Source organism: Paroedura picta, chromosome 2 (genome assembly GCF_049243985.1).
Source record: "Paroedura picta isolate Pp20150507F chromosome 2, Ppicta_v3.0, whole genome shotgun sequence".
In the NCBI taxonomy this organism is placed as follows: domain Eukaryota; kingdom Metazoa; phylum Chordata; class Lepidosauria; order Squamata; family Gekkonidae; genus Paroedura; species Paroedura picta.
The window spans coordinates 1,739,036-1,766,483 of NC_135370.1; the positions used below are offsets into that span (position 1 = coordinate 1,739,036).

A 27,448-nucleotide genomic window follows, 5' to 3' on the forward strand; every position below is an offset into this window, starting at 1 on the left:
CTTCCCCCTCCCCCAGGACCTGGGAAGGTGGCAGGATGGAGGCCCCTGGGAAGGGAGCTCACTGGCAGGGGCAGCTTTCACATGGCAGGGATCTGCAGTCTCTGAGCCTCGGAGGGAAGAGGAAGGAGTGGGGGATGGAAGGAGATTGGATGGCTGCTGGACAGACAGGTGGAGGAGGAGGCACTCAGGGGCGGGATGGCGCTGAGTGGCACTTAAGCCATGAGACATGCTCCTCCTCCAAGGCCTTACCAGAAATATATTTTGTGGAACAGATATTGCTGACATTGGCCTGCAAGGCTGTGGATGCGCTCATATGAATGTTATGTACTAACTTGGTCAGTTATTCTGCGGGAAACAGCACATTTCCATTTTGTTGGGCAGCTCCACATTGGAACTGCGCATGAGCAGGCCCGCTGCACAGAACAGGCAGTTTGCATGTTACCTTAGTAGTTTGCCACCCCCACTTTCTCAGCAGTACTTCTCCAGTTGCTTTGGCCAAATGTCAACAAGGCTTCTCCTCGTTCTACAGATCTCAGTGTCAACCCACTTTGACCTTCCAATATCTTTCTTGGCAACAGCATAGCACTTTCCCTAAGAGGAAGCACCCTCAATGTATGAGATCGAGCCAACCATTATCCCATAGGGACAAACCTTCTAGCCAAATGTTCTGACTCTTGGCTCCAAGCGGTATCCCAGAGAGCTTGTCCATTTCAAGGTCACTTGGCTTTCCATTATAAGGCACTCTTGGGTCCAGTCTGTTGTTTCTAGTGGTTACAGACTAGAGTTTAAATCCCAGCCTGTTTGCCACCAACCCTGTTTGTCCATTAATAATCCATTTCCTGAGTTAATTGGGTACCCTTCCATCCATTTTCTTTCCCCCTGGTTTTATTGAAATTCGGTCATGCCACTGTAATCCCTAGTTTGGCCTCAATGCATGGCTGCAGCTTCAGGCCTGTTCATGCTTCTTTAAATGCACTGAAAGTAAAGATGTAACATTAGTGCTTTGAACAACACGGACAGCTTGCTTAGTGTATCTTGGCCCAACAGGAACAAAACAACTTATAGTATGTATCTTAAGGTAGAAAATACTGCACTGCCTAATTTTTCTGAATTGGTGGCTAATAAAAAGAAAGCCATCTTGGTGTGGTGGTTAGGAGTGTGGACTCCTAATCTGGTGAGTCAGGTTTGATTCCCTGATCCTCCTCCACATGCAGCCAGTTTGGTGACCTTGGGCTCTCTCAGCTTCACCTCCCTCACAGGATGTCTGTTGAGGGGAGAGGAAAGGGAAGGCGACTGTAAGCTGCTTTGAGATTCTTTCAGGTAGAGAAAAGTGGCATAAAAGAACCAACTCTTCTTATTCTGCAGTAATATCAGGGCTCTAAGCCTCACTTCTCTCATAGGGTGTCTGTTGTGGGGAGAGGACAGGGAAGGTGTTTGGAAGCCACTTTGAGACTCCTTCGGGTAGAGAAAAGCGGCATATAAGAACCCATTCTTCTTCTCCTTTTCCGACCAGCAAAGGGAGCTCTTTTTATTGTTGATAAGAATAACACGGGATCCCAGCCTATTTTGGATCGTCAAGATTTAAATAAACGTTTACTGGTTTCTAAATTCCATATGGTTCCCCTTCATGATTGAGAACCTCTCTAAAGGGCATGGTTTATAGTCTTAGATCGCAAGGATGCATATTTTCATATTGCGATCCATAGGTAATTCATAAAACATCTATTCTTGACAAGGTCACAAGATTTTTCAATACACAGATGATCCTCCGTTTCAGTCTAGCCATGGCCCCTCTGTGGCAGTTGTGTAGCAGTTGTGGTAGCTGTCTTTCGACTAAATGGGGTATCTGTCTACCCTTATTTAGATGACTGGCTTTTAGTAGATAGATCTCTAGAACATCTGTCAGATCAGATATGGTTCACCTTTTTACTCTGGAGGGATTTAGGACTCATTGTCAATGAGGGAAAATCCTGTCTGGTACCTGTTGGAATTGGCTAACTACAGAATGTCGCTGTCCTTGATCCGCACACACCTTGTAGCTATTCCTGTTTATTAGGCTGAAATTGAAGGGCACTCTTTTCCATCAACATTGACAGTGCCACCCTGGTGGTGGTCCTAGATGCGTTGATGAAACCGCCCTTTGAGCCTATGGCCCCTTCATGTCTTAAGTTCCTTGTTTAAGAAGGTGGATTTTCTGGTAGCTGTAACATCTGCTAGGAGAGTTGGTGAACTGATGGCACTCCGGATAGACCCACCTTACATGAAGATATATCCTTAAAAGTAGTGCTGCACCCCAGTCGGGAATTTGTACCCAAGGTAGTTTCTAAATTTTACCTGTCACCGGACATTTTGCTTCCAGTTTCCCCCCAAAAAAGACTCTGTGGCTGAAAAATCTTTACAGTCAGTAGATATCCACAGAGCGATACTTTACTACATTGACAGGACTAGGCAATTTAGGGAAAGTTTCTCTTTATGTTACTGGGGCCCTAAAAAGGTAGGGTGGCTACCTCACAATCCAATGCCCAGCAGGTAGTCACGACCATTCAGACGTCCTGCAGGTTGTCGTCACTACCTTGCCTGCTGGATGTCCATGCTCATTCTGTCAGGGCACAAGCTATTCTGGAAGCCTTTTCTTGGAGAGTTTCCCTTGATGAAATATGTAGGGTCGCAACCTGGTCAATAGAAGAAACTTTCATTAGACATTATGTGTTGGACCTGCAAGCCAGATCTGATAGCTGCATTGGGACAGTGGTGCTACGCTCTCTTTTTAGTTGAGAGCTGCGACCCTTCTCCTTAGGTATGTGAGCTCACTAAGGTCCCAGTGTGGGCTGCATACAAGACAGAATATGAAAACAGAGTTGCTTACCTGTAACTGTTGTTCATCGACATCTTCTGTGCAAACACACTTTCCCTCCCCCCACCCTGCTGCAAGCCCTCAACTTGTGATCTATAATAGGACCATGCATTAATGAATGAGAAAGGGAAGTGAGGGTCTGTTGCATGATAACATATGGCTCGCTGCAGCAGTGGGAACTGAGGGAAGGGAATGCTCTACTCCAAGGTCAGGTGACTTGATTGGCGGGAAAACCTGCACAGTTGAGTCAATGGGTGCCCCCTTCAGAGCTTAAGCTAGAGAATCTTTCTCTGCAGCAGGTCTGTGCCTGGGCAGTCCCAGTGTGTGTCTGCACACAAGACATCGATAAACAACAGTTACAGGTAAGGAACTCTGTTTTCTGTCTATGAGACATTGCCTCAGAGTCAGTGCAGGCTCAATGTTGTCACCCATAATTGTACCTGTGGTTCCACCATATCAGTGTGTGTGCTCTACCCATCTGAGGTAAAGCTTGAGGGAGGAAATGCAGTACAAGTGCTGTACAACTGTCAGGTTAATTCGTTGCCAAGAAAACACAGTCTTTGACTGAATGCAAAAGACCGATTTTATTCTAAAGCAAGCAAGAGAACACAAGCATAAACATTGTCAGCACTGAAATTTCAGTGCAGTTACACAGTATATAACCTCTTTGCCTAGTCCTCCTCGTGGCATCCAATTAATGTGGGAAGCTTCAAAGAAAAACCATCCAGGTGGCTAGGAAATCTCTGAAACCCAAGGACAGAACCCAAATGGGGTCAGAATGGAGGAGGCAGGGAAGGACAATGAATTCTCTAGAGTCAGTCAACCCATCTAACCATAACAAACTGAATAACATAGGCATGCGGATAACTGTGATAACTGTTCACAAGATGAGAGGGGGGGTTGATGGAAAAATACACATTAAGACAACAACCATTTGACAGAACCAACCTGGTTCTGACAACAACAGATACCAACAGCCTTTGCTCTTGCCCCCATTTCTACATCAAGCTAGATTCATACTTCCTGGTCTGATCAACCTCCAGTTTGCTGTGATGTCCAAATGTAGACACTTCAACCTGTTTGCTTACTCCTGCAAACTGGGATTCTGAAACTCAGTTTAATCCCATGCATAACTGGTGTGCTTCGCGTCTTCCCCCTCCGCATTTTCCATGTGACCCGAAATCGCCGTTTCAGCGACCGTGCATAATGGGCCCCAGAGAGCATGGCTGATGGCATCATTTCAAACCACAAAGATGTTACAGCCATTCTAGGATTAAAGGTAAAGGTATCCCCTGTGCAAGCACAGAGTCATGTCTGACCCTTGGGGTGACGCCCTCCAGCGTTTTCATGGCAGACTCAATACGGGGTGGTTTGCCAGTGCCTTCCCCAGTCATTACCGTTTACCCCCAGCAAGCTGGGTACTCATTTCACCGACCTCGGAAGGATGGAAGGCTGAGTCAACCTTGAGCCAGCTGCTGGGATTGAACTCCCAGCCTCATGGGCAAAGCTTTCAGACGGCTGCCTTATCACTCTGCGCCACAAGAGGCTCTTATTCTAGGATTACGTGTTGTTATATTTACGAAATATGATGCTCTAGAGTGGTCTTTTTTAATTGTTTTATACCATGGGGCTGATTGTGATGGCTGAATTGAAGAGTGGTCAATCAGTGAATTGAACAGCCAATCACGTAAATCGGAAATGTTGGAAAAACTGTTCTGACCGAGCAGGAATCTCAGGGCTCTCGCAGCCTCACCCACCTCACAGGGTGTCTGTTGTGGGGAGACAAAGGGAAAGGAGACCACTTCTTTTTCTTCCTCCTCCTCTTCTTCTTCTTCCTCCTAGTATATTTGGGGTGAATACTTATGCTTAAGTATGTGTCTTATAGGTCAAGAATTGCAAACCCATCTTTAACAAGGGATTCCTGGATGGAAAGCATTTGAATTCTGCACTAGTGAATAAATTTATTGAGCGCCTTCTTCCAAGAATCTTTTATAAATACACAAACCAGGTTGGAGTTCACACTGGCTGCAAAAGGCTTAACCAGGGCTCCTAAATATCACAAGGCGACCAAGAGCATTCTTTGTATCGCTATCTTGTAATGTCTTATGGTTAATATGCAATGTTAATGTTTTTAGGAGTTTACTAGTTTTTACTGTTTTACTGTGAACTGCTGTGAGTTTGAATGGAGAGCAGCAGGATACAAATCTGAAAATAAGTAAATAAAACAATAAATAAGGTTGCTGGGGCATTCCAGCTTCATTGCACCTTCAGGTCGTCTTGAGCCTTTTGCAGCCAGTGTGAACTCCAGCCTGGTTTGAGTATTTATAAATGATTCTTGGAAGAAGGTTTACAGTCGAAAACAAGCTAAAAACCAGTGGCTTATTCAGTTGTTACTCAGTTTTGTATTAAACCAGAAATGGAGTCCAGTAGCACCTTTGAGACCAACAAAGATTTATTCAGTGGGTGAGCTTTCGAGAGTGTGCCCTCTTCCTCATCAGACTCAGTTTTTGTTTTGCTACTTCAGACCATCATAGAATCATAGAATCATAGTTGGAAGGGGCCATCTAGTCCAACCCCCTGCTCAACGCAGGATCAGCCCTAAGCATCCTAAAGCATCCGAGAAAAGTGTGTATCCAACCTTTGCTTGAAGACTGCCAGTGAGGGGGAGCTCACCACCTCTTTAGGCAGCCTATTCCACTGCTGAACTACTCTGACTGTGAAATTTTTTCCCCTGATATCTAGCCTATATCGTTGTACTTGAAGTTTAAACCCATTACTGCGTGTCCTCTCCTCTGCAGCCAACAGAAACAGCATCCTGCCCTCCTCCAAGTGACAACCTTTCAAATACTTAAAGAGGGCTATCATGTCCCCTCTCAACCTCCTTTTCTCCAGGCTGAACATTCCCAAGTCCCTGAACCTATCTTCATAGGGCTTGGTCCCTTGGCCCCAGATCATCATCGTCGCTCTCCTCTGTACCCTTTCAATTTTATCTACGTCCTTCTTGAAGTGAGGCCTCCAGAACTGCACACAGTACTCCAGGTGTGGTCTGACCAGTGCCGTATACAATGGGACTATGACATCTTGTGATTTTGATGTGATGCCCCTGTTGATACAGCCCAAAATGGCATTTGCCTTTTTTACCGCTGCATCACACTGCCTGCTCATGTTTAGTTTACAATCCACAAGTACCCCAAGGTCTCGTTCACACACAGTGTTACGTAGAAGCGTATCCCCCATCCAGTAGGCATGCTTTTCATTTTTCTGACCCAGATGCAGAACTTTACACTTATCTTTATTAAATTGCATCTTGTTCTCATTTGCCTATTTTTCCATTGTGTTCAGATCTTATTGAACTCTGTCTCTATCTTCCGGAGTATTTGCCAGTCCTCCCAATTTGGTGTCATCTGCAAACTTGATGAGTAGTCCCTCTACCCCCTCATCTATCTAGATCATTAATAAATATGTTAAAAAGTACCGGGCCGAGCACCAAGCCCTGAGGTACCCCGCTACTCACCTCTCTCCAGTCTGATGAAACACCATTGACAACAACTCTTTGAGTGCGGTTCTTTAACCAATTCCCTATCCACTTAACTATCTGAAAATCCAGATTGCAGTCCTTCAACGTATCCATCAGAACATCATGGGGAACCTTGTCAAAAGCTTTACTTAAATCCAAGTAAATGACATCAACCGAATTTCTCCGGTCCAGCAAACCTGTTACTTGGTCAAAAAAGGAAACCAGGTTGGTCTGGCAGGACCTGTTGGAGACAAATCCATGCTGACTTCCTTGGATCACCAAATTGTCCTCCAGATGTTTGCAGATCGCTCCCTTTAATATCTGCTCCATTATCTTCCCCACAACAGAAGTCAGACTCACTGGTCTGTAGTTTCCCAGGTCATCCTTCCTCCCTTTTTTGAAGATCGGAATAACGTTTGCTCTCTTCCAGTCCTCCGGGACATCTCCAGTCCTTAAAGAGGTTCCAAAGATGATGGACAAGGGCTGTGCAAGTTGTCTGGAAAGTTCTTTGAGTACTCTCGGGTGCATTTCATCCGGACCAGGGGATTTGAACTCATCCAGTGCAGCTAAATGCCTCTCGACAACCTCTCTATCCATGTTAACCTGCCACCCAGACACTATCCTTTGGCTACGGCCATCTCTAGATGTGCCTAAACACTTTGACCTGTGGGAAAAAACAGATGTAAAATAGGCACTAAGCCTTTCTGCTTTCTCTGCATCTTCCATTAGAGTTTGTCCATCCGCACCCAACAGTGGGTCTATTGCCTCCTTTACTTTACGTTTGCTCCTCACATAACTGAAAAATCTTTTCTTGTTGTTACAGTGGGCTTCCCTGGCCAATCTTAGCTCACTCTCAGCTTTGGCCTTTTTGATGATTGATCTACAGTGCCTAGTAACCTGTAGGTACTCTTCTTTAGAGCTCTGTCCTTCCCTCCATTTCCTGAACATTTTCCTTTTCTTTCTTAGTTCCTCTTGAAGTTCTCTGTTCATCCAAATAGGCTTCTTAGAGCTCCTGCAGTGTTTTCGTCTTTCTGGGATAGTCATTGATTGAGCTTTCAATAGCTCTTGTTTGAGTAGCGCCCACCCTTCACATGCTCCCTTCCCTTCCAGCATTCTCGTCCATGGTATGACACTCATCATGTCTCTGAGTTTATTAAAGTTTGCCCTACGAAAATCCAACATCCGCGTCTGGCTACAAGCTTCCTTGGCTCCCCATCTCAAATCATAGCTATCCACTTGAATCAGTTTGGTATTAATAAGCCAATTATTCTGAAACTAGTTGTTGTTCTAAAAAATGGTTATATTCTTGTCATGTCTTAATTGAAATTGTTTTGGCTTACAGTTTCTGCAAATGCTTTTTGTATTTTGATTATTCTTTAACTGTGGCTCTGTGTTCCCTTTGGGCTTTTTTGTCGGGCTCAGAGGCCGCTCTGCAAGGGCCCATCTCAGGAGCAGGGGCAAGGAGCTCTCCGGTGGGGCACTGGCTGTTCTAGTAGCAGATGGGCCCTCTCCAGAATGGGGGGTGGAGGCTTGCGGGGCCGTCTCCCACAAAGACGCTTTCAGGCAGTTTCCCTTCCCCCTCTCGCCTTAGGCCATTTTGTGTCCCTCTCCTAGGCGTAAGAGACAGGTATTATGGAGATCCATCTGAGCCATCTTCGCCCAACAAGTAGAACATTTTTGAAAAGAGCCATGAAGCCCGATAATAGGCTAAATTCAGCCTTTGAATATTAATACTCGCTTCCTTTTCTCTCAGGTCTCTTGTTTTGCTTCTCCTTCCTTTTGTTTGCTTGTTTTTTTGTTTTTCCTTCTGAGGAAAGTATTGGACCGCTGGCTGGAACAGCCTCCTGGGGGGCAGAAAGAGAACTGAGGGGAAAAGGGCTTGCCCCCCCCAGTCATGTGACTTTGGGGCTGGAAAAATCAAGCTCCTATCAGATGGGGGGGGGGGCACTCTTGGGCGCTGCTAGCTCCTCCCGTGGCAGGACTGGGAAGGTGCAGACCCATGAGGGACTGCACAGAAGCCACGGAGAAGGCCATCTGGATGGGCTAATACCATTGTCTGCAAAATGGAAATACACACTAATAGACTTGGCTAAGCAGCTAAGCAGTATTGCTGGCGGGTAGATCTCGGCCTGAGTGACTTTGGTGGGTGGATGCGGCTGGAAATGTGAAATGTCCCCCTGGGATGGGGAAGGGGCTTTATCCGCCATCTGTGGGATTGTTAACTTGGCGTGTTCACTGGGATTTTTAATTTGAAAGTGGATTGTATTGTATTGTATTGTTCTGTTTTATTCTGTTTTATCTTGTTGTAAGCTGCCTCGAGCCAGCTTTTTTGGGAAGGTCGGGATAGCAATTAAATTATAAAATAAACACTGCCTGCATCCAGTAGCAGGTTCCACAGATATAGTCTCCCTTTCTGGCAAGTTCAGCTGCAGCAACGAGGAGTAGGTGTTGCATGGCTGGCTCACGCCTTTTCCTTCCACTTGGAAGGGCCAAGCTTGTTGGTGTGGAGGACATACGTTGCAGACGGGACTTGGGTGGATTTGAATAATGTGTTTCATTTCAGGAACTATTTACTTTTGTTAGACTCACTGCACTCACGATAGATTAATTTAAATCAAGTTGATGTTGGTTATTGAGTCAAACAAATATTCCAATTCTAGTTCCTGATAAGCATGAATTTGCAATAGTGACTGAAACATATCAGTTTACAATCAAAAAGACCCATTAAATGTTATCTGCGAGTACAGTTCAAAAGCCTTTGCTCATGTAGTTTGCTCGGATTTGTGTTGTGGATTTAGATGGAAGAATTTGGTATCTTAATGATTTCTCCCTGGTAAATGTTTATGTAGGGACACTGATAAAGAACCCTTGCCTGAAGATTAAGCTCTAATAGTTCAGAAGCTTCAAACAGGACATCTCTGTGAGGTAGAAAGAACATAGCAATTCCTTTGGGCTGAGAGACTGTTCTGCAAACTCTGGATTTATAGGCAAAAACAGTATTATATGCCCTAATTTAAATATTGTTTATGCTGCCTTTCCGCCTGATCAAGGTCCCCGAGGTGATGCCCCTAAAAATATTGAAACATTTGAACAATTTAAAACAACAATAAAACTAAAACAATTCAGTAAAACACAAGCTTCTGTTATTAGTTTGTCTCCATGTCAGATACATTTGCTGCCATGATGTGCATAGAATGTTAGGTTTTTGGATAATGCCACAGGGCCATGATTTTAAGAGTTACTAGACCTCAATACCGTTGTATCGAAAACCAGGACATTTAAAATGTCTTAACCTGATTCTGATTTTAATCACTGCTTTTTGTTTACCCACATTCTATTGAACTTATGATTCTTTTCCTTTAACTTGTCTGTATGATTTTTTTTTTTTTTGTAGACGGAGAGTGCTTGGGCTGAAGAGTATTTGGAAAAGAAGAAAGGCTCTCATAAGCGTTCAGCATCTTGGGGCAGCACAGACCAACTCAAGGAGGTTGGGGAACCTATTATGTTTGTACTCAGCTTTCCCACAGCACAGGCCCATTCTGCTTCCATGTGCCCAGTACTAAGAGCGGGAAACAGCCATACAGTTCAAAGGAATAACAAACCTGATCATCTGTTGGCCTGGCTTTAAGACAGGGAGCGGCATAGAAGAGAACGATCCAGTAGGGAACAACATCACTGTGGAGAAATTGGTCCACTAGGCAAATCATTAATGTGACTTTTTATGGTATTGGAATAATCATAGGAAAGCAGGACCCAGTGTAAGTTGGACAGGACGGTAAGAAGTTACTGTCACTAAAAGCCACAAGGACTTTTTACTGTCACCTTTTTAGCATTTTTATAATTGCTACAACCATCATGTATGCAAGAGAGTCCATTTCTTCAGTTTTGTTACAATGCACTGAGGGTGTTTTCAGGCTAAGATGCCTGTTGTGTCTGAGCAACAAGCCATTGGGCAGCCTTCATTTTCTCTTCAGACCGGCCTGGGAGGAGGAAACGGTGTGGAATCACTGCCCATAGGTGGGAAGTGATGTGCTGCTAGCAAAGGTTCGGGGGTTCTCATGGAGCCACACAATCTCTCCAGCTTGCTTCTCCAGGCCCTGATGAAGACCCTGATATGCCTTTGAGCCTCAGTCTTCCTGTTGCTCCATCCTGTGTTGAAGAAGGGGGCCAGGCCAGTGACAAGAGCTGCCTCCGAAGAAGAGTGGGCCCTGTTTGTTCCATTTCCCCCAGCTGGGCCCTGTTTGTTCCATTTCCCCCAGCAGTGATGGAGGCAGACTGAAGTTACCCCCAGCCTGCATTTGTGGGGAGGGGTATGCTTGTGTGTATGGTTGTGCTGTCAACATATTGTGGGTGGAAGAGAAAAAAGCCTCTGAATTTTTTTGCAAGCTGACTACTGTTCCAAAATAAAGCACCTGGTAGAGTAAGAATTCTTAAGGTCCCTTTTGACAGGCAGGCGTGGCAAATGTCCATGCTGTAAGAAATCTAAAATGTTTGCTTGTCCCATTAGATTGCCAAGCTACGCCAACAGCTGCAAAGAAGCAAGCACAGCAGCAGGCACCACCGCGAGAAGGAGCGGCAGTCTCCATTCCATGGCAATCACGCAGCCATCAACCAGTGCCAGGTGAGGGATGCCACTAGGCCTGAGGCAGCTTGGGATCTGCCGGGTCATCTTCGTAGCACGTAAACGAGCGACGCTCTAGTTTTCCTGCTTCAAACCAGAGAGGTGTAATCGTGGTTGTCCTTGTTTGGGGTTTCAGGCCCCCGTCCCAAAGAACGTGCTCGTCCCTGTGATGCCAATCGCCAAGTCAACAGGCTCACGTTTCCGCAACAGCATAGAGGGACTTAATCAGGAGATTGAAATAATAATAAAGGAGACGGGAGAGAAAGAGGAACAATTAATTGTGAGTACACGCCGGCCGTGGAATGTGTAACCTGAAGCATGTGTGGTATCTAACGCCTTGAATCTCAGAACTGGCCGAGCTTATTGTAGAGCGCAGGAGAGGAGCAAACAAGCCAGTGAGAAAACTGTCACTGCAGGGTGAAGGACAAGGATGTTACGTGCCTCAGTATTTTGATGCAGAGTCTGTGTTGGGAAGACTCGAATAGTCAGTCACAAGGACCACTGGGCAGTGTTCCTAAGAGGATCTGCCTAGCTGCAGGTTGAACATTTTCCAGAGATGTCTGTGGGAAGATCTGGAATCATTGTTCCAAGGAGAAGCTAAGACACGCTCACGGGGGTGTTGTGGAACCTCGCTGTAGGCAGGGGAGTTGCTTTTTCATGTGGGATCATCCCTTCAGAATCCTCTTAAATAGAGCTACTTTTCACTTCCTTGGAATGACTTCCCAGACCTCAAATCTCTTACATCTTTGTTGTTGTTGGAGTCTGAAGAATAACTAATCTTATACTAAAGAGATTTATTGGAGAGGCCCAAAATAGTCCATTAACGCATAAAGTAATTCCTTACCAGACAAGATTAGTCGTCTCCTACATGGCCAAGAGTATATCATGCACGTTCCCTTCCAACAGCCACAGGATATTCCAGATGGGCATCGAGCTCCACCTCCCCTGGTGCAGCGCAGCAGCAGTACCCGCAGCATCGATACGCAGACTCCGGGGGGAACAGAGAAGGGCAGCAACAACAGCAGCCGGTCCCAGTCTGTGTCCCCCAGTTCTTTTCTTGCCATCTCCAATGAGGGCAGCGAGGAGAGTCCGTGCTCTACTGAGGATCTGCTTGTGGAGTCTAGAGATAAAGGTACGGCCTGAAAGAGTACTTGGGCTACGACCTGAAGGGCATTTTCTCTTTTTGCCCTTCAACCATCTTTTGATGTAGGCCTTGATCTAAGAAACTTTGATTACCTTGATCTTTCTCTTTTTAAGATGGGCGAAGAGGCATTTATTATATACTTGGGCTTCTGAAGGCAGCGGATTCTAACTATGGGAAGAAAGCATTGAGTATTTTTTTAACTCAGAAAAGAGAGAAGTTGTAGAACAGGTTTCCCTGGCTGCTCATTTGGCAGGCATGATCTTAAGCCTCCAAAGGTATACCAGGGGGTGGGAGCACCTATGAGGAAAAGCTGAAGAGTCTGCCATTTTTCAGTTGAGAAAAGAGACAACTAAAGGAGGACAGGGTTTGTCAAATGACAGGGCTTTGTCAAACGAGCCGTGGGGTGGAGAGAGATGACAGAGAGATTTTTCTCCGTCTCCCAAAAGACTGTGACTTGAGGACATCCAATGAGGCTGATGGGCAGGAGGTTCAGGATGGACAACAGGAAATACCCAGAAAGTGATTAAAATGTGGAATTCACTGCCAGAGAATGTGAGGACAGCTTCAAAGGGGGGTTAGATCCATGGAGGACACGTCTTCCAATGGCTCCTAGTCATGGTTGCTGAGGGAAACCTCCACATTCTGAGGCACCAACCCTCTGAAGCCCAGAGCCAGGAGGCAACCTCAGGGGAAGGCCTTGGCCTCTATGCCCTGTTGTTGGCTTCCCTGAGGAACTGGTTGGACACTGAGTGAGGATGAATATGAACAAGCTGACGATGGCTAATATGTAGATGTTTATTATAATCTTCAAAACAGCGTCAAAAGGAGAGGACTATATTGTCAGTACTGACCACTGGATCCCCATCGTAAAGGTATATGAACCTATATGGTCCAAGAGACACCATGAGTGAATATTTTTGGAGAGAGAACATTGAATCATTTATATTGAATCGTAAAAACAAGAGTGTCACTGAGGAAGACAATTTTGGTCCAAAACGAGCTCATTTTGACTCTGCTTTGAAGATTATAATCAACGCTTTGCACATTAGCCATCATCAGCTTGTTCATATTTGTCCTTGGTTTTCAGCTGACGGGTCCTTTTGCTGGCCACTGAGTGAGACGGGATGCTGGGCTAGCTGGACTATTGAGCTGATCCAGTCTGATCAAGCAGGGTTCTTCTTACATCCATACACTAGAGATCTTCTGCAGAGCTAACATGCTGGTTTGCATGCATAGAGGAAAGGCATTCCCAGAACTCCAAGAGGAGGCTTCTTACCCTTAGAACACTTCGTCATCTCTCTTAGTATGTGAAGCAATCAAGGATGAGAGAGGTGATTTATCGTATGTTAAATAAATTGATGCTTTGCTCACTTCAGAGAATGGAAACAACTCCCCGCTGCCCAAATACGCCACCTCACCAAAACCCAACAACAGCTACATGTTCAAACGTGAACCTCCTGAAGGCTGCGAGAAGGTGAAAGTGTTTGAGGAAAGCTTGTAAGTAGCTCTGCACTTCAAAGAACTAAAACTTAACCCTTGAGTTTTAATAAACATTTGCATAAGCGATTGGTTTTGCATAAGTCTGCATAACGCAGGGCTTTAAGGTTGGGCGCCCAGTTCTGCATTGACAGCCCGTAATTAAGCAGTTATTGAAAGCCAAATACAGCCTGTTTTTCAGAGACTGTTACAGATAGCAAGGGGGGAATCCTAAACTGCTCCATCAGTGTAGACCAGTCTTGCTCAAATTTTTTACGCATGAGAACCCCCTGAAACATTTTTTAGGCTTTGAGAAACCCCAGAAGTGATGCAATTCTGCAGAATATGGTTGGGAAGCAGAGCTGTGGACATGCCCACCTGGGGCCCCTCCCCTTCCCACCCCCTTCAAGCCAGTCTTTGGCCATTGGGTGGGGGTGGGGGCAGTTCAACATGACCATATATGGTCATATCATCCAATAAATATTGAACACATTAAATATACAAAAATTAATTTCCATCATTTTGGGGAAACTCTTCCAGGATTGTCAAGAAACCCTGATTGAGAACGCCTGGTGTAGATTGTTGCTAGGAATGGGTCACAATATGATCTGACATGATGCCTTTCTGGCCAAAGAGATGTGAATTTCTTCAGTTTGCAATTTCTGGATGCTCTTGGGAGCCAGGCACAGTTTGTCCTGAGGGGCCATGTCTCCTCTGCTCTTCAGTGTCTTCAAAGGTCACCACATCTGTGTGGTGAGGCCTCAGTTCTTCTTGCCAGTTCCACATGACGTGTGGAGGGAGACTCTGATGGTGCTCGCCCTTCAGAAAGGAAGTGAATGTCTAGAGCAGTGGTGGCCAAACTGTGGCTATCCAGATGTCCATGGACTACAATTCCCATGAGGCCCTGATAGAAGGGCTCATGGGAATTGTAGCCCATGGCCATATGAAGAGCCACTTTGGCCACCTGTGATCTAGAGCATCTCCAAAGCTCAGTGTAAGACTAGAGATAAAACAGGGTTGCACTTACCTGTAACTGTTGTTCATAGAATCATAGAGTTGGAAGGGACCTCCAGGGTCAACTAATCCAACCTCCTGCACAATGCAGGAACTCATAACTACCTTCTCACTCACGGTGACCCCAGTTTCATGCCTCAAAATCTCCAGAATCCAGCCTGGCCTGGACGAAATTCACCAACCATCTCACAGCAGCAATTAGCAATTTTCTGGGGTAAGCAAGGAAGGGTCATAAGAGACCAACAGGCATATCCCATCCTGCCCACCCACTCATAATCTGCCTAAGTTCATAAAACCAACATTTCTGTCAGATGACTATCTAGCCTCTACTTAAAAACTTCCATAGAAGGAGAACTCACAACCTCCCGAGAAAGCCTGTTCCACTAAGGAACTCCTCTTATTCTAAGGAACTTCTTCCGGATATTTAGCGGGAAATTCTTGGCTACTGGCCATAAATCAGCCACTTGGGCCCTCTCTCCTTCACCAGTGGGCTTTTGCATGCTGTTTTTGTTTACTAGGAGTCTCAAAGGGGCTTCCAATCGCCTTCCCTTTCCTCTCCCCACAACAGACACCCTATGAGGGAGGGGAGGCTGAGAGAGCCCTGAGATTACTGAAGAAGAGTTGGTTCTTCTAGGCCACTTTTCTCTACCCAAAGGAGTCTCAAAGCAGCCTACAATCGCCTTCCCTTTCCTCTCCCCACAAAAGACACCCTGTGAGGAAGGGGAGGCTGAGAGAGCCCTGAGATTCCAGCTCGCTCAGAATAGCTCTGTTAGTGCTGCGGTGAGCCCAACGTCAACCTTGCTGGCTGCATGGGGGGGAGTGGGGAATCAGTTCTGGCTCCATCACATTAGAAGTTTGCACTCCTAACCACTCCACCAAGCTGGTGTTGGTGCAGCCCTAGACAGGGCAAATTCCTCTTCTGATTAGGCACCAATGGGACAGGCTCGGAGCTCACCAAGGTGGCTGCTGGCCCATAAATGAACCGCTTGATCGCCTTGCGGATCTGAGGCCATTTCCAGACGAACTGTTCTTCCTTTCCTCAAATGTTGAGGTGTTTTGACAGCAAGGCTAAGGCATTGTGGAGGTTGTCAGAGGTGACAGACTCCGAGCTCTCCATTGGGGTGATTTTCACCCCACCCCCTTCATTCTCTTTTGCAATATTTATTTATTTAAACAAGGCCCTGTCCTACAACAGTGGCCTCTAATATCAATTCTGAGGTGTTCGCCTCTCCTTCTGAATCTGAGGTAACATTTCTCTTCAGCTTGCTGAACAGCCTTCCCTCAACGGCAGCAGGAAAAGAACTAAGGGGGGAGTGCTAGCCCCTCCCTAGTCATGTGAGTCTGGGCAGGAAAGTCACGCTCGGTGAGGGGAGGGGTGAGCACTCTTGGGAACATCTCAACTTTTTAAAAAAAAAATATATATATATATATATATAGCTTGCGAGTTCTTCGCGGCTGGCCTTTTGTCAGGCACCGATCCCATGTGGGAGCTCTGAAGATGAACCCCCACTTTCCTGTGGGCTCTGGGAGAAGAGTTTTCATGTAGACTTATTGGGAACCTCCTGTTCATCGTGGATCTTCTGTGCAGTCCCATAGGGCGAGTACGCATAAGCAGGCCTGGGGTCGTGTCCATGCCAATGACTCCAGCACCAGGGGGTGCTCCGAAGGCACCAGGAGATCCTGGGTGATGAGCAGCTAAGCACCAGCCAGGCAGTAATACTCAGCCCTGTGTGCCTGTTTACGTCAAGCCCCAGCACAAGGCCTCTGGCCCCAAGGACTCGCCAGAGGGGCAGCACCAGTGCCACCAGGCCAAGGCCCTGCGGACCCTGGACACTCACCAGAGTGGCATTGGCAGCGCCATTGATCTACCTTGACAGTTGTCAGAAGGTTGGCACACCTGTCAGCTCATTGTCAAGGTAGATGGGGCCCAGCTGCAACTCTGACAAGGATTAGGTCCAGCTGCAAGCCCTCTGGGTGCCCCACCCAGCTCTGGTGTATTTCAGGAGGACCTTGAGCCAAGGTCATCCGTGGGTGCAACATGTGCATTTACCTGCTGTCTTGCCAGATGAGTCCATGTTCCAGTTCACTGTGGTGAAGTTCCTCCTGGCCGACTCCTGGTTTCCTGGCTTCTGACTACACTCTTGGCTCTACTTCTATGTCTTTAGTTTCTGACTTTCTCTGGCTCTTGACCCTGTCTCAGCTTGACTTCACTCCCCACCTTACCTAACGTGAACTTTCTCTTAATAAGACAGTGAAATCATTTGCATCCCAACCTTTACAGTTTCTGTATAAACATAGCCGGTTTTCCCATCAGATCTGGCACTCCTACCAGAGGGACTGCTGATATACTAACCCTCAAGGCTCCCAGTATCTTCTGTCTAGACTGTTGAATATCTCAACAGAGATATTCTAAGTGCAGGCTGCTAGCCATTCTAGGCCAAAGACCAGCTGCCACCTCAGAGAGAGGCAATGTCATCTCAGAAATCTAGTTTCTGACTCAAGGCAGATGTGGTCACTGTTAAGACTGGGGACAGGTCAGCTTGGTTTGCTGCTGCTTGGGAGAACATCTCTTCAGATGAGTAGGTCCCACTGATAATCACTATAGATTAGAATTTAAATGGACACCTCCATGTTTACTTCAGTGGGAGGTTTCAAACTAAGCAGCACCTGACTTGTTTCTGGCAATGAAGGCGCTAATAGAGAAGGGTGCAACGGAGGAAGTGCTGGAATCCCAGAGGTCAGAAGGATTGATGGGCCTGGAGGTGAGGGGAAGGGGAGGTCCCCAGGTGGGTGTGTACATGGCTATGCTTCTCAACCATATTCTAAACAATCACACCATTCCTGGGGTTTCTTGGATGCTTTAGGATGCTTAGGGCTGATCCTGCGTTAAGCAGTGGGTTGGACTAGATGGCCTGTGTGGCCCCTTCCCACTCTATGATTCTGTGATTCTCAAGCTTGAAGAAGTTAAGAAAGGCTATCCTAGAGGTTCATCCTTATAGTGGCTTATATATATATGTTTCAGAAGGTTGTAAAAGTCTTAAACCATCTTATATTGTGCATGTTTTTGGAGATTTCGGGTTCAATGGGACCCTGCCAGATTATTAAGGATGGTACTAAGCCTAACTAGAAGTGATTTCATTGAAATCTCGATTAAATTCTTGGTGTTCTTCTCTGGTATATAGCCGGGGGAGGGGGTTGGGGTGGTTGTAAATAAATAAAAATATTGACACAACTTGGTCCAGTAACTCTTTCACACAGTGCTGTGACAATTACTCACCGTATAACCGTAAGAAAGATTGAAGCTGTGATGCTCCCTTGCATAATGGGGTTATGAATATTAATGCAATTTTCAGTGCACCTAATTCTTCCTATTTTAAAATAGAAAAGGCTCTTGTTGCCAGGTTAGAACCTAATTTTCTCTTTTTCATGTGTCCCCCCCCCCCCCATTTGTAGGCCAAAACCCCTACATGAAATTCCACCTTTCTACTGTCCGGACAAGAACAAAGTGAACTTCATTCCCAAAAGTGGCTCTGCTTTCTGCCTCGTCAGCATCCTCAAGCCCCTTCTCCCCACCCAGGATCTCACTCTCAAGGGTGCTTGTCACAACCTGACCGTCCCCTCTGGGATGACGCCGGCTTTGCTGCAGCCCATCGCCATGGCCTCCCTGTCGGCAGGGGCAGACCAAGACCGGCTCTCCCGCAGCAGCAGCAGCAGCAGCTCAAGCAAAGTCGTCCCCCAGATGTCCGTGTTCCAGCCGTCAGCACACAGCGAAGAAGCGGAAGGATAACCTCCGTGGCATGACCTTCTGGGGGCAACCTTTTTGAAGTTGATGGTGATTTAAGCCTTCCTAATTGCATCTGTTTGCGTCATAATTGCTGGCAATTCCAAAAACTGCTAAACAGGTCAGGCTAGTATATTGATCTCCATGACTGATCGCCTGGGTGTGAGACCTAGGAAAAAGAGATGGCCACATTTGTCTTGTGAAGGCTCAAGATCAGTCCGTGGTCTGCACTTTTCAAAAGCTTTGGTACTATAAAGGATGAAGACATGCCTAATTCTATACAATTGGAAGGACCGGTTTTTCTGAGGCGTTGGGTCCCAAATTGAACTTCCTTTTTTCCCTAAAAAAAACAAGGATCAAGAAGTCTGATGTACCAGCTATTCCCAGAAAAATATCTGCAAAGGGAAGACAAGCAAATGATACTATAAGATCATTAGTTTGTACAAAAATATTTTGTTTTAAAATCTTGTGTTTTCTGATGCGCACAGAGAACAGGCCATCCCATAACTTTGAACCACATCATTCCAGCTGTTGGGACCAAAGGATTGAGACTTTTCAGCAGTCTTGTCATGTCACCATGTTTTAATTCCTTCTCCCAAATAAGCCTACTATTCTTCAGACTAAAAAAAGGAAAGCAATATCGGTTCATCGTGTGCATTGGGAGGGCAGCGGGGGGTGGATTAGCACTCGCGTAGAGCTGTTTGTCCGGGAATAGCTTTTTAGAGCACTTCGGCCAGTCGTGTGATGGGTGGTTCCTCGTGTTGTGTTTCAGACCCATTCGCCCTGCCCCCCCCCCCTCCAAATGCCAATCGACTGTCACATCAGTGCCTCTTGGGATGTCTTGGTTTCCTGTGTTGCTGTCCAAGTCTTGCCTCGCCTTTGGCCCATACCTGATCATGTCTTGCCACTGTACTTTATAGGCTCTAGTCATATGACCTTGAAATGGCCGTGCATGTTTCTTCCCGCTTGTCCAAGTACTGTTTTGTGGGTCTGTTGAGGGTAATAGTTTGCAAGGCATGGTATGTGTTAAAGCAGTTTATCTTCAGTGGGCCTGGTCTCCTTTTGGACTAGCAGTATTGTTAGTGTTAAGCTAAGAACTGTCTGATTCTTAGTATTGGTCTTCAGATATTTCCCACTTCATTTATTTTGTGTGTGTTTTTCTAAAATTATTGTATCATAGTCAAGAAACAGGAAGGATTTTCTTTTGCTCAATTGGCCTGTGGACGGCACAGAACAACTCTGGATACAAAATGGTATTTGCAGTAGCCCAGCCTGAGCTAGTTCCGAAACCTCTCCAAAGTTGCTGACACTTGTGAGGGCAGCACAGTGGTTTCGAAGGGATTTTGGATCTAGAACTGATCAAACATAATTGGAGCCAACTAATCTTTGAAAAGTAACAATGTCTTGAGGCACATGAGCCAGCGTGGTGCAGTGGCTAAGAGTGGTGGACTCTGGTGAACTGGGTTTGATTCCCTACTTCTCTTCCACAAGAGGCCTGCTGAGTGACCTTGGGACAGTCACAGTTCTCTCAGAGCTCTCTCAGCCTCACCTACCTCATAAGGTACCTGTTCTGGGGAAGGGAAGGCGCTTGTAAATTGCTTTGAGACGCCTTCAGATAGTGAAAAGTGGGCTTATAAACACCAGCTCTTCAGTTCAGAGCATTAATGTGACCCATTCTGAGTAGCAGCTGTTGATGATGGACGCCACACGCTGAGTGGGGAGGAAGTGCCATTTTGCCACTGATTGGAAGTGAGTCATGCGCAAGTTGATTGGATCTTACACTCATTTGTGGTGTTGCAGTAGTGTGGCATAGCAGCCATCGTCTCCTGCATTGACTAGTCTTTTGCCTTCACTTCACGGGAATGTCTCCCCCCCCCCCCGTTCTCAGGGTGTGTGTGTGTGTGTGTGTGTGTGTGTATTCCCTCAAGTGACAGTTTTCTGTGCCTGGCCTTCTGGAATTCACTGCTCGAAACGAGGCTTCTAAACACCGGCATATCGTTTGAGTTGTGTCTTGTGTTTCCATTGTTGGGTTGGGAGACCAGGATGGCTCACCCTGTTCTGGGGATGGACCTGCTAGAATATCCAATCCTAAGATCTGTTACTTGCTACAAAAACATTTCCATTGTGTACTTTTATTTGAGAGTGTTGAATCCCCATGGATGTTTTGCACTCCAATTTAAAGTACATTATGGCCTGTGTGAGAAAGCAGTATAAGAGGAAAAAGAAGGTTGACCTTAATGTCAGTCATCTGATGTAGTGAACTTCATTTTGACAATACTTAACATTGGCTGCGTAGAGGATGGAAAAATGGGCGTCTGTGGTGCGTCTGACCCCGTTGGTTATCAGCTTACAGGTTCCAGACCATAGGATGGTTTTAAAGAGATCTTTTCATAGAGGCCCCGAGAGGTGAAGTGCTGTTTTTGGAATCACATTTTAAATGTTGGTCTTAGAAACCCTTCAAAATGTAAGATGAATTGTTTTAATTAATCACTGCAAGATGTCTTAAAACATCTTTCATGCAAAACAGTTTTGACATCTAATGGTCCTGGACTCATTTACTTCCTTGCTGCTTGAACCTTGGTGATAAAATATGGTGGGTTTTGCATGGAAGAGGAAAAAAAACAGGGTGCCTTGGACCATTCAGCTGACTTCTTTCCAGTTCACACATCAGAAACTGTGGCATTCTTGACTTGAGAGGCATCTTGGTGTAGTGCTTCTAATCTGGAGTCAGGTTTGATTCCCCACTCCTCCACATCAGCCAGCTGGGTGACCTTGGGCTTGTCTCTAACTGAGCAGCCCTGTCAGGGCTCTCTCAGCCCTACCTGCCTCACAGGGTGTCTGTTGTGGAGAGAGGAAGGGAAGGCAGTGGTCAGCCATTTTGAGGCTCCTTCAGGTACTGAAAAGCAGGGTATAAAAAGCAACTCTTCTCCAGAGATGCAACGTCTCCTGTAGCTTAGACTTGGAATTCTCATCCTGTGACTGGGGCAAACTCCTCCCCACTTTGGAAACTGAACCAATCTTCCTCCCCCTCATCCCATCCCCAGGGGCGAGGCCAGCTTTTCTTGGTGGGAGTTATTTTTGGTCTCGGTCATAAGCCTGGTGGAATAGCTCCATTTTCCAGGCCCTGTGGGGGCTGATTTAGTCCTGCAGGGCCTTGATCTCTCCTATGAGCTTTCCACCTAGCCCGGGTTAAAGCCAGCTTCACCTCCTTAGGGCCGGGGTTTATAAGATTCCCCGAGTCTTACTTAGCCGCCTGGTTCAATGTTGGTTTCTCTCTCCGACATGTACAGAGGAAGGGCAGAAATCAAGCAATCTTCCAGAAGCATGGAAGTGCAGCTAGTTAGAAATCATGAGGATATCTTCTCTTTTCATTACTAAGTCTACCAGCATTTGTTACCCTGGGCAAGATAAGCAGTTAGAAATTGGGCAGGGTGAAGAGAGTGTGGATGTGTACAAGGGTGTGTCTGTATGATGTATTTTCTGCCTTGATGAAGGCAGTGACTTCCCCACAAGTTGGACTTGAACTTGTGACAACCCAATCCATTCTGATTTCCTAGCTCTAGAGCTGCGTACAGGTGACTGGCAAGAAAGACAAGGGGTGCACCTGGACGAGGGAGGAAGGGGATTTGTGTTCAGTAGCTGACCTTTCAGGAGCCAAAAAACAGAGAAAAAGAGAATGTCACTGAGCTGCATCCCAAAAGGGGAATCTATGTGTCTGCAGACCTCGAGTAGGTGCTCCCTATTCTGCCACACCCAGCCCTTCTGACTCCACTGCTGTTTCTTCTGCTGTCAGGAAAGGCACCAGGTGACGAGTGCTAGGGCAGTGAATGAGGGTTGCTGAAGAGAGTCGATCGCTTCTGCCTGCACCTGGTCTTTCTCTTAGAACGGGTTCCAAGAGGTGAAATACCTTCGCTGGTAGAGAGAAGCCTCCATGTTGCTCATCCTCATCGAGAAGTCCTCTTGCAAAGTAGAGCGGTTTCTTAAGAATGGGATCTTTGAATCACAAATCTTTTGTTTTTTGAGCCCATTGTTGAAGATAATGGCACCAGACAGTTTTTCTGGGTAAGCCAATGCATTGGTCTCCTTAGATTTTGTTGCTCTGCTGAGTTTTGGCAGCATCCGGTAGAAAGGCCGCTGATACGCTAAACCAGGTTAGGGAGCAAGCGTTGCAAGTGAAACAGAGGGCCTGGAAATCCTTGGAGTGGCGTTATTGGGTTGATAATTAGGCCTGTGGAAATTGCTTTTTGCAATTTTAAAAATTGGTTAATGAAAACAGGAGTTCTTATAGTTTATTTTTCCATTTGAAAACATCCCTGCTGCTTTACAAATTCTCAAGAAATAAGCAAAATTCTGTTTTATAACTGGATGTGAGCTGTTAATGACCGAGTTGTGCCGTTTGAGACCAGGGTTGTCATTGTGGTTTCAGTTGGCTGTTGGTGGCTCCATCACTGTCTTGGGGCAAGTCGTCAAGCAAAGCTGCTCCTCAGTGCTGTTCTGTAGGCTTCTGAAACACCTGAAATCCTTTAAGTGGTGCCTATCAAAAACCCAGGAGGTAACGATAAGGCAAGCGGTTCTTGGTGAACTTTAGCTGCTACACATGGATCCTTTCCTTGGTTTCTTGTATGTTGTCTGACTGTTCCTTAAGATGTGTCCTTCCTTTTTACCTTAACTGTCTGGATATTGTTGTGTGACTTAATCACAGCATCTCACTGCCAGTGGCATGTGATGAATTCTTCCTTCCTGGTTCACTCACTCTTGCTCAAGTCTGGCTATTCTGTTTTCAGCCAGTACAGCGCTCAAAGACATTCTGGAGAAATCCACATGTAATTTGGTACATTGTATTTGCAAAGACCAACGATGTTTGACGATGTAAGATTTTTAAAAAGAGACTTTTCCCCCCACAAGGCTCACCCGTGTGTTTGGGCATTTCTTGTTTTTCTATTGTTTTTTATTTTAACGACAGATGTAAGACCTGGGTTTCCAAGAAATTTTATTGAATTTTTTTACAAAAATGTTTTACTCACCTTTATGGGACTCGCACACTTTCAATAAATATTTCAAGTTAACACTTGTCTGTTGTATCGGTTCTTTGCTATTGCCCAGAATGATAAAATATGATGCTAGACTAAACTTAACCCGTTATGATCAACAGTTAATTCCCGAGTTTATTTTGTGTCCTTATTATACTCATTGTTAAATCCCCCCCCAGCTTGCTTTAAATAGCACAGTGACTGCATTGACTTTCCTTGCAAAGCCCCTACAATTTGGATCCTAACCTTGTGAGAAACCCTGGATTGCTACTTTCTCTGCGTCCCAGTTCTCATTTTGTAAATGAAAAGAGAATCAAGTTGCTTCAGAGGAGAGCAGGGATGAACCACTGTCCATTTGTACTGCAGTCTGGCTAAACAGACCAAGCTCCCTCAACCTTTCCTCATATGACGTGGTCTCCAAGCCCCTCACCATCTTGGTAGCCCTTCTCTGGACACGCTTCAGTTTCTCGACATCTTTCTTCAGTTGTTGTGCCCAAATTTGAATACAGTATTCCAAGTGAGGTCTAACCAGAGTGGAGTAAAGTGGTAACATCACCACGCGTGATCTGGACATGATACTTCTTTTAATGCAGCCCAAAATTCCATTCACCTTTTTAGCCACTGAGTCATACAGCTGACTCATGTTCAGTGTATGGTCTACTAAGACCCCCAGATCCTTTTCACATTTACTACTGCCAAGACAAGTCTCACCCAACTTATAGTGATGCATTTGATTTTCCCTTCCTACATGCAGAACATTACATTTATTACTATTAAAATTCATTCTATTCATTTTAGCTCAGTTTTCCAGCCTGTCAAGATCATCTTGTATCCTGATTCTTTCTGAGTTTGCTGCCCCTCCCAGTTTAGTGTCACCTGCAAATTTAATAAGCACCCTCTCTATTCCTTCATCCAAATCATGTATGAATATATGTTGAACAACACCAGGCCCAGGACTGATCCCTGAGGCCCTCCAGTCATCACTCCTCTCCAAGAAGATGGTGAACCATTTACAAGCACCCTTTGGGTGCAACCTGTCAACCAGTTCTTGATCCCAGTTAGTACTTTTAGACCTCAAATACTTGAGTGTAAATTGCCTGGGTTTTTAAATGGTTTTATTGAGGGCATGTAGGGCTGGGACACAATTTCCTTTTTGCAATAAAGGAAAGTGGAAAAAAGAAGCCAGACACCAAAACAACCAAAGCGAGACTGATGCCATATGGCCAGCTTGTTTACTGTCTGCATCACGTAAGACATTTGATATGACTCTGCCACGGATTAAGCGACAGGGAGGCTTAACCCAGCACTAAGAGGAGTCCACTAGAACAACACGCCTGTTCCATAATTCCTCAGATCCTCTCTAATCCCATCTCTGTGTGGAAGGAATCTGACAAACGATTGCACCCGATTTAAATAGAAAGTAGTCTGTTGTATCTAATAAATTGTTTTCTAGGAGAATCAGTATGTTTTTGCCAATCACTCCCTGAATCTTTGTTGAGAAAACAAAGTAGAGTTTTAACAGGGTTTTTATGGGGGTTTTTTAACTATTGTTACCCGCCATGAGCCTGTATAGGGAATGGCAGGAAATAAATCAAATAACAATAACAATAAAAGGTGAATTGTTTAATGTGCTGAAGACATACAGTATAACCCAAGGCCCTGGATGCGGTACGGGGCGGGGGGGGGGGGGGAGATACGAAAGTGTGTTGCTTAGCTGGACTGCATTTGCTCAATAATGGGAGCTGTGTGTGAATTCCTGAAGCCAGCTCAGTCAGGTTTCAGCTACCAAACAAATTCCTGTCCATGGCTACCAACTTGTCCTTTCTGGAGTTCTACTTGTCTATTACAATTAAATGTTGTTTATTAAAACCATAAACCTTTTGACAGTTGTCCAATCCAAACATATTGGTGCAGTTAGTTTGTGAGAGAAGACAGAAAATGAATGAAAACATTTGGTTTCAGACTGAAAAAAGACTAAATGGAAAAAGGGGCATTTCCTTTCCTGAGGCCTGCCAAGTAAAGCAAGACCTAGCTAAGCTAAGCATAGTGGCATGGACCTCGACCATTAGAAAGGCCACGATTCCTCCAAAGGAATCCTCCTGCCAGAAGGCACCCATTCAAAGGTATACTACTGCCAACTCGGGCAGCTCTGGAAGAAGAAAGGTGAACAAAAAGGAGGATTCAGGATCATGCAAAACTAGCTTCACATTAAACATGTAATTCAGTGGGGGAATTGTCCATCAGTCAAAATAATCCTATTTAGAAATAAACAAAATTCCAGTATTAGCAAAACTGTCTCCTCCATAAGTGGCAAGAATCCTCAAATAGAATGGTCATGGTATTAGATCACAACATGATGATGTAAAATTGTAGATTGCCATTTATATGCCTTCAGGAAACTGTTACGCTTGCTGCTTCTCTCTGCCGGCTGTGGCGGCCAGGATAGCTTCTGATCCATTCACCAGCTGCGCGATTAACATCCCTCCAAAAACCAGCTTTAGGGCTCTGTCAGAAAATCTGATGGACTGGTAGCTTCCATCAGGTTTGCGCCTTAGTGACCGTAATGCCTCAAAGGTGGCAAATCACAGTAGCTAGCAACCAAGCTAGGCTCTGTCTGAGAATATGAGCTGTGCCCCCACATTTGACAAGAGTTCCACTTCCAGATAAAATGACACAATGGCTGCAACTATACACATTCTGCATTTATTAAGGATCCAAAGCCTAGAACACCATAAGGCAGACCCACAAATGAACAGCAAATTATCAGGACCATGAGGGATGATAATGAAATTAAACTAAATGCAACAAAAATGGTATTCTAATATACCCTTAAACTTGATTCCTAGGGGGAAAAGAGCTATTTTGTAAGATCAGATCCTTGAGATGGAATGGAAACAGTGGTGTAAGATGGCATGTTTCATGGAGTTCGAGAAGGCATTGCTGTTTTCCAAGATACCAGGAAACTCTTCCACTTCTCATCTATCCTCAGGAAGATACAGAGAAGAAATTTCAGAACATATTGACTCCTTTAGAACTGTACAGACATTAATTCTTTTACTTGACATCAACTACAGATGGATGATTACACTTGTTTAAATCTTTTCTTCTCCATACAGCTTTCTACATCCTAGTGTTTTTTTTAAAGATGCTTTGATAGGGAAATCTCTTCATATACCAATTATAATACCAAAGAACACCTAGATTAAAACTTTTAGGGTTGAAATTGATTGATTTTCTTGCAAGCATATAAACAGGAAATACTGGAAACTTTTCTTAGTGAAAATATTTGTGAGCTTCTTGTGGCTACCAATTTCATTTCAGAAGATGGGGAAACATGGGAAAGGGTCTTTGATTCAGATAGCAAACAATCACATGGAAGCAGGTGGGCCTTGGGTGATTTGTCCCCAATCCACTTAGAGTTTGCCAAGCAGGGATCCCTAAGGACTTGCAGGCAGGGTATATCTTTCCCATGTATCTCTGCCGCCCCCCCCCCCATTATTTCCTCCTCTGCTCCCACCTTCCTTCTCTCCTTCCCACCCCTTTCCTTTATCTGCTACCCATCAGTTTTCTTCTCTTTCCCTGGTACTCTCTGGAGTTGTGTGGTGGCCGATGCAGCCTATGCGGATAGTGGGTCTCTGTTGATTGTTTCTGGGCCTGTCCCTGCGGAGGGGACATTACAGTGGAAGATGGTGTATCATTTTTCAAGGCTGTTTTGGTCTGCTAGTACACTCCTGAAGCCTAAGTATTACTGTTGTTGCCTAGCAACCCCCACCGTGGTCTCTGAAATCTCAGAACACAGCTTCAGCAGGCATTTTTTTCTTGCTTTTAGAGGTGATGTTTCTGTTATTTGGGGGATTTAATTCCCTAAAGTACTTTTTTACAATTTCAGATTTTTCTGCAAAGATTCCTAGTGAAGGTTCCTAGTGAAGTCCTTTATTTGTCCCTGGCTTCCTTTTTTTTTCTTTTGTAGATTTTTAAAAAATTCATACTCTAAGGCCTAGTACAGAATTA

The 27,448-nt window shown here is 45.3% G+C and overlaps 2 protein-coding genes across 7 annotated transcripts in view; one reads left to right on the plus strand and one right to left on the minus strand.

The window, feature by feature from the left end:
* FAM117B (family with sequence similarity 117 member B) overlaps positions 1 to 23,473 on the plus strand; it is a 43,166-nt gene extending 19,693 nt beyond the window's left edge. The window contains 6 exon segments of the mRNA XM_077319185.1: positions 9,766 to 9,858; positions 10,879 to 10,992; positions 11,129 to 11,272; positions 11,899 to 12,124; positions 13,513 to 13,633; positions 18,080 to 23,473. Coding sequence (XP_077175300.1) covers positions 9,766 to 9,858; positions 10,879 to 10,992; positions 11,129 to 11,272; positions 11,899 to 12,124; positions 13,513 to 13,633; positions 18,080 to 18,413 — 1,032 coding nt within the window. The 3' untranslated portion in view covers positions 18,414 to 23,473.
* A 2,648-nt stretch (positions 23,474 to 26,121) lies between these two features.
* ICA1L (islet cell autoantigen 1 like) overlaps positions 26,122 to 27,448 on the minus strand; it is a 60,240-nt gene continuing 58,913 nt past the window's right edge. For 5 of the 6 annotated variants that reach the window (XM_077319190.1, XM_077319186.1, XM_077319189.1 and 2 more), the window contains one exon: positions 26,122 to 26,416. The gene's annotated coding sequence lies outside the window, so the exon portion shown is untranslated. Of the gene's footprint in view, positions 26,422 to 27,448 lie in introns of all 6 variants that reach the window. The other variant, XM_077319188.1, reaches the window with a different exon arrangement.